Below are 6,899 nucleotides of genomic sequence, written 5' to 3'. Positions count from 1 at the left end.
AAGATGAACCTAGTATTTCTTTTTCTCTTCTGTTTAAATCAGCGGAGAGTGAAATTCTAATTTGGAATTGCTATTAACATTGGAAAGAAATACCATTAAACTAAGAGTTAGTTCACAAAGACAAAGCTACATTCGAAAGGAAAAAAAAGGTAATATTGTTTTGTTATTTTTCCCTTTACCGTTCTAGTTTCAGCTTTTTAGTTTGTGTGAATAGTTTACATATGAGAGGAATGAAAAAATTGTTTTCATTTTCGAATAATTCTATAAACATATGTTTCACAATTACTAGCTACCACAAACGAAATTAATAGCGTCTGATTGATCTATAGAATGAACCCTTTGTGTTTGTGACAATGTGTATCCAGAAGTTTATTACATAAACAAATTAAAAAGAGGAAAAATAACGTTCACCTGCAAGCTAGACGGAGAAAAAGAACAATTATGCTTCCTTACATTAATACATGTAAAGAATCAATTCCATGTAGTTTTCTTTGATGATATATCATGGAAAGGTGGTGTTGATTTTGTAATTGCGTTGGCATGATCAATCTCAGCCGACAAGGTTCTGTTTGTGTACGACTGCTACATGCCTATCCTTGCATGGGGTTGCTTGGGACGTAGGGTACTAATTCGACTCATTACAAGTCGTTTCGAATAAGTCCGCATCAAGTCTTTTAGTTCCTATTATCTAGACATACAATCGAATTCCAACGCCATTAACGGGCTCAATTGGTCATCATCATTATCAGGGAAGCTGAGATCAAACCTCAAGCTTTGCAACAACAAAAACACCAAATTTCCTGCACAGAAATCCAAAGCCTAAAAGCCATGCTTCCCATAATCTCCTCTCGTCGTCACCATACAAGGATCATCGCAGAGACAACGATAAGAAAAGGATCATTGCAGAGACAACGATAAGAAAAGGATTAGCGGGACGACAACACTCACTAGTCCGAAGAGTTGTCGTCCCAAGTTATATGTAATTATACATCAGGCAATATCCTGATTTTTAACTTTTAATTCAATACATATTTCCTCCTTTCTCCTTTACATCAATCCATCTCTTCTCATATCCTCTACTTTTTTATCTTCAATTAAAATTTGAAACAAAATACTAAAAGAAAAAAATCTAACAAACGAACCCTCCAATGCTTAGATGGGTTTTTTTCTTAGGAGGAAACTACTGACTTTTGTAATGAAATATTAACTTGTGCCCTTTTACCATTTGAAATAATAAAGTCGTAGGATCTTCATTTCCTGTGGTCTGTCTCACACTATTAGGCGTTTACAGGATGATATGTGAAATTCAAATTCAGTTCTGTCAATTTTCCTGCCAGAACAAATGAATTTTCCTCCTGCTACTTACAAGGCAAGTGCCAACTAAATCAACACGAGCAAAATGGCACTGAATATTCCTATTTCTTCAAATCTTTTAGCCATGATAGGATAACTTTTGCACCCTTATCCCATAAACAGTCCAACATCATGTCATGGGCAACCGCTTCAACACAGATCGGAGAGACACCATAAAACCGGCCTGTTTCTTTGAGACCTTCAGCATCCTGATCAACAAATTTCTTGTTAATGAAAAGACAAGAATTTTCTTTTCCTTTTTTCTTTAAATGAATCAACAGACAACAATTTGAAAATAAGGACCATATAATTAAGCATAGAATTTTACAAACTTACGTAGCGTCCTTTTATAGAAAGAAAAAAGGGGGAAACAAGAATCAGCGAGGCAAAGAAGCAGAAATTAGAGAATGGCATGTTCCATGAGCAACATTAGAGAAAAGAACCGAGTCATTCTAGAATACGGAGTTTACCACGATGAAATCGTCATTTGCACCCAAAACAAGGAGTTCAATAGCCGATTTTGGCACTGAAGGAACTGGAAGCGCTGCATTGAGCTTCCGCAGATCAAATAATGGCATTCTTGAACTTTTCTTCATTAGCTCTTGATAACTGAAAGAAAACAGAAAGAATTAAAGGTTCCTTTGCAAATGGACAAATTTTGGGAATAAAAGATCTGTATTGTTTGTGAAAAGACCACAAAAATACTCAAACCATATATCACAAGTATACAAGCAATTAACAAATAATAAGAACAAACAAATTTACATGGGTCAGAAAACTTGCCTATGTCCATGAGTTCCACTATCGACCAACAATTATACAGATATAAAACAACTCACGATCTGGTGCCCCAATACACCCATGTACTACCAAGTTCTTCACTCCCTTTAGTGTCTTCTTCCTATCCTTGTACCCTATTGTTCTACCCTGTTTGACACAATCACCTACTTTTGGTGTTGGCCCTTCTTTGTACAAACACCTTGCAGTTCTAGACCTCTTTTGCTCCACCACCTTTTCTTGGTTTCAACTTATCTTTGACACAAACGCTGTCGTGGTGCATCTAACAGACCTAGAAAACGCTCACAATCATTTGCTCTGTGTATGAGTACCCTAAATTGATTTGGAAGAAGGCCACCAAATCCCTAAATGAGACCAGGAATTTCAGATTTTTAAAATTCATTCCATCTATTGTCCATTAAACCAGTACAGTTTTTCTTATGGTAGAACAATTTGATCAAACAGAAGTGTGCATGCCAAAGATTAGCTCATCCACTCCTATCCTCCATGCACCAAACTAACATGCAATCCAAAATAAAACCAAATGAAAATGATGCATGGTAATAACTCTTTTGGAACTCAGAATACTCACGCATTCATATAAGTTTATAAAGTTTGTCTCTTAGTTATCTTCACCTAAAGTTTGCCTTCCATCACCTTTTACAATACCAGAAATCCTACACCACATACACATGCACATCCAAAATTTTCCCCATATGTTGCAAACTAATACCCAAAAAAAAATTGTTGATTTCAGATTTTTGTAACTATATGCTGTGAAGAAATATCCCACATATCTGCAAATACTTATTCTTAATTGTGAAATTTTTGTTGCAGTGAGGCTCAGTGTCTAGACACATCGTCTCTGGAAACTTCAAGCAGAATCTAATTTAGCTGTGGTATCAGGAGATGTTAACTTAAAGTGCATTACTCAATTTTCTTTTGCAGAGAGAGAGAGAGAGAGATAGAGTGTGTGTGTGTGTGTGTGTCAATATGCTCAATAGTAACTTGAAATATATTGTTGAATTTCATCTGTCAGTTGAACAAATGTCTGACGAAGTAGAAAAGAATTTCTGGGAAACAAACCGTAAAACTAGGCAATCCTCCATTGTTGCAGAAAAAAATGTCTCCTTACAAAGAGGAACAGAAGTTTGAAATCCTTTTGCTGCCAAGCTACGTGTGACCTACTCAAAATTCCAACAACATCATAAGAACTAACTTCTATATATACTGTAAAGCATACACGAGGAAGCTAAAAATATTCCTGAAAAAGGGTATCTCATTTTCTATTAAGATTAGATTCATGCACTAATAATGTTTAACAGCCTTCCAAAGAATGTTAGGGATGATAGGTTGAACAGACTGAGCACAACTTACAAATTAAAAGACACAACTTAAGACATTTTAATTGAAAAATGCAACCAAAACTAAAGGAAGATGGGCCAAAGTTTCTTGTAGCAACTTTCCATTATGAATGAGGTTCTATATAAAAGAGTGAAACTAGAAACCTTAAAAGCAGCAATAGGTTTGGAAAAGAGATAGCGCCACACTAAGCCACTGGAGAGAAAAAAAATTAGCAAATGTCAGTTTGAAACTAAATACATTCAAAATGAAAGAATAAATAAGAATAAATAATCAGAAAAAAGACAGTATGTTAGTTACCTATTGCCCGAAGGAGGTACAGAGCAGACAAGTGCAGCCCCCATAAGCTCAGGGAAAAAATCTCTCATGTCTACAATAAGCACAATCAACACAAAAATATATACATAAGAAAATTACCCTTGAGATGAAATGTGATGCTTTTGAAGCTATGCCAGAGGCCAGGTCATGAAGGAAACTTGATCTTGCTTGAAGTTAAAGTTTGATATTTAATATCAAGAGCGTGCATCACAGTTTCAGACTCACATTAAAACTTATTATGACAGAACACAACATTATTTCTCTATGACAGTAAACAGACAACAAGAAAATAGAAACAGTAATTTGGAATAAACAAAACATAACGAGTTACATAGCCCATCCTGTAGGCCTACATCCACCCACATAGGGGGTACAGCAATTTCACTATAAAATCAAAGGAGATACAAAGATAATCATGAATCTCTCCCAAACCCAAAATCAAAATACGTCCAAATTTCTCACTGCAACAAATGGAGCAAAAATAGAAGAAATCATAACAAACAATTTTCATAAAAACAAACAGGGCCACACAGAAATAAAGAGAAAACTAATACGACTTGTAAGTTGGCTGGGCACAAGGAAAAGCAAAACCCAAAACATGTTACAGCCTTCATGGCTCTAGGCCATATTACTACTCTTTCAATTAATTATATCAAGCCACGTCAACTAAACTGCATTTAATACTTTTACAGAAACGAAGTTTGTACGGAAGTTTCAAGTAGTTATTCTTTCAATCAATATTTAGATCTAAACAATACAATTTTCATTTAGGTTGCAAACAAACCCTGCAGCTTGCAAATTGCAAACATCCCTGCTAATACTTAAGGTCTGGGCTGTAGGTTAGGGTTGGGTGATTAAATACTCATCCTTTTAACTTTTCAATGTTTATTCAGGGCTATTTCTCTTCTCTTACACTAGATGTGGGTAGAATTCAGCCAAACCGCATAAAACTTATGACCATGCCTCATCCTTTTGAAGATTTTAGTCTACCCTTTTAAGTAAAAATTTAAAATGATAGAAGTAGAAGTTACCTAAAAATTGGTAAGGTTTAGCGTTTGCAATATAGTACTGAATGATGAGACCTCCAAAAGAGTGGCCAATCAACACTGGTGGAAACGTGAGTTTTTTGCAGATGAAATCAGCAACATCACTTGCATGTGTCTACTGCAGAATTTAGAGTTAACAGGAATAAGAACATTTTACCAGGTATGGAAACTAACAAATACAGAGCAGATGCTGGCGAATTTAATTGCAAAAGAAGTTCTTTACTAGTGGACAGCTACAATACCTGGAGAGTACCAGCAACAGAAGCACTGGGTGCATCACTTTCACCCTGACCAATTGGAAGAGGTACGAAAAATCAGAACACACAGCTTCCAGATATATGCTAATGTGTCAATGGTGCATTACAAAATAACACTTCCCTAAAAATAGCATTTTAACACTCATAAGTCATAACCATAATAATCCCATACTTCCAATTATCAGCTGATAGGCTAGTAGAAACAATTTTAATGAGTTAAATATCAAACTGCAAAGTAATACAACAAGTTCGTCGTCTGATGATCATAGTGAATCATCCAATTGCATTTCGGAGTGAAGTACAATTTTTTTTATGAGAGGAATAAAGAAGGGAAAAAGGAGAGAGTGAGAGGGAGAGATTGTGCCTCATTTGTAGCTCAAATTAAACTATGAATACCATTTGTCAGCTGGAAACATAAAGATTACAACAACAGCTAAGTGCATCTCATACTTAAGTTTTCAAGTCGTTCAATATCTCAGCTCATATTCTACTGTAGAGTCAAGTGACTCATAATTCACCATTTGCACAAGAGCAGTAAATGCTGACCTTCTGCCCAAATTGTCACTTGCAATAAAATGAAATGAAATGAAATTTTATCTCTTTATATTCTTAAATTATAATAACGCTATCTTCTTTACTATTTAAGTGTTTGTGTGAGACAGAGAGAAGACAGAAGAAGTACTTCTCCAACGTGGAAGAAAGGAGGCGAATTCTTTTCTTGCCCTGTTCCCATAAAGTACTTGCCAACTCTAATGTCCAAAATAAATACCATAAGAAAATCGTTGATAAATTTCAACCCAGTTAACGAAGAATCCATGAAATCAAATTCTTGCCCTACTCTCATCGAATAAGCTTCAAGAAGATATAGAGTTGACAACAAGATAATGAGACACCAATATTGCCACATAAATATCGTAAACTCATTTCCACATTGGACCAGAAGAAGGAAGAAAACACAATTAATCAACAGAACGAGCATAAAAATGGCACATTTTCAGATGAGAGCAAGAGAGAACCCACCTGGCCCAACAAGCTAATCGCATAACAATCATACCCAGAAGCTGAAAAGAAAGGCATCCAGTGCTCAGCCCAGCACCAAGCAGCATGGTAGCTTCCATGAACAAAAACAAGAGGTGGGTTTTCACTTGTTCTCTCCTTTTTCTCATCTGATTCTTTTTCTGCAACTCCCTTCTGCACAATTACCTCCATGTTGAGGCCAGAGGGGAGCTGGTGGAAAAGACGAGACTGTTCCTGCTTGAGCTCGTAAGGGACTCGCATTCTCTGAGCTCCATGGAGGGCAGCTCGGGATTTACCGTAACCCTCGAAGTAGAGAGGTTGGTTTGAAGCTGGGAGATGGTGTGAAGGGAGAGGAGAGCAGCCATTCATGTCAAATTGACCTCGCGCTCAATGGCCCCAACCTTCACCCTTTTCCTTTATTGGGCTAATTGCATTTATTATTTTGAGCTGCTTAACTTGATATAGGTGGTTCCAATCCAACCCAAAAAAAAAAAGTAAATTTAGGTTTTAGCCATAAAAAAATTTTTTTTAAAAAATGTGACTTTTTCAAAAGATATAAAAACCTCTCAACTTTCAAATCAGCACATTTAAACGAATGACTCTTAGAATCCAAAATAAATAAGTGAATTTCATCCATTTTACTTATTTTAAAAATTTCTCTCTCATTTGCTTTTCCAAAGTCTCCAAAAAAATCTTGATAGATGTGGGCGACGCTAATAGATCTAATCAGTTTTAAAAAATATGACTGTAAAATAAAAGGTCTTATATT

The 6,899-nt window shown here is 35.8% G+C and overlaps 1 protein-coding gene across 1 annotated transcript; it reads right to left on the bottom strand.

Moving 5' to 3' along the window:
- Positions 1-1,222: 1,222 nt before the first annotated feature.
- On the bottom strand, positions 1,223-6,530 carry LOC103342657 (uncharacterized). The gene is given in 9 exon segments (XM_008246292.3): positions 1,223-1,562; positions 1,824-1,962; positions 3,217-3,314; positions 3,639-3,687; positions 3,793-3,862; positions 4,842-4,971; positions 5,099-5,143; positions 6,134-6,417; positions 6,420-6,530. Coding segments are annotated over 9 exon segments (1,038 nt in total). The 5' UTR covers positions 6,496-6,530; the 3' UTR covers positions 1,223-1,415.
- Between the last annotated feature and the right edge of the window lie 369 nt (positions 6,531-6,899).

The sequence above is a fragment of the Prunus mume genome, linkage group LG4 (genome assembly GCF_029339155.1).
Source record: "Prunus mume cultivar Tortuosa linkage group LG4, ASM2933915v1, whole genome shotgun sequence".
NCBI classification, from domain to species: Eukaryota; Viridiplantae; Streptophyta; class Magnoliopsida; order Rosales; family Rosaceae; genus Prunus; species Prunus mume.
Note: the sequence above shows the minus strand (reverse complement) of the source record. Positions and strands in the feature narration are given on the sequence as shown.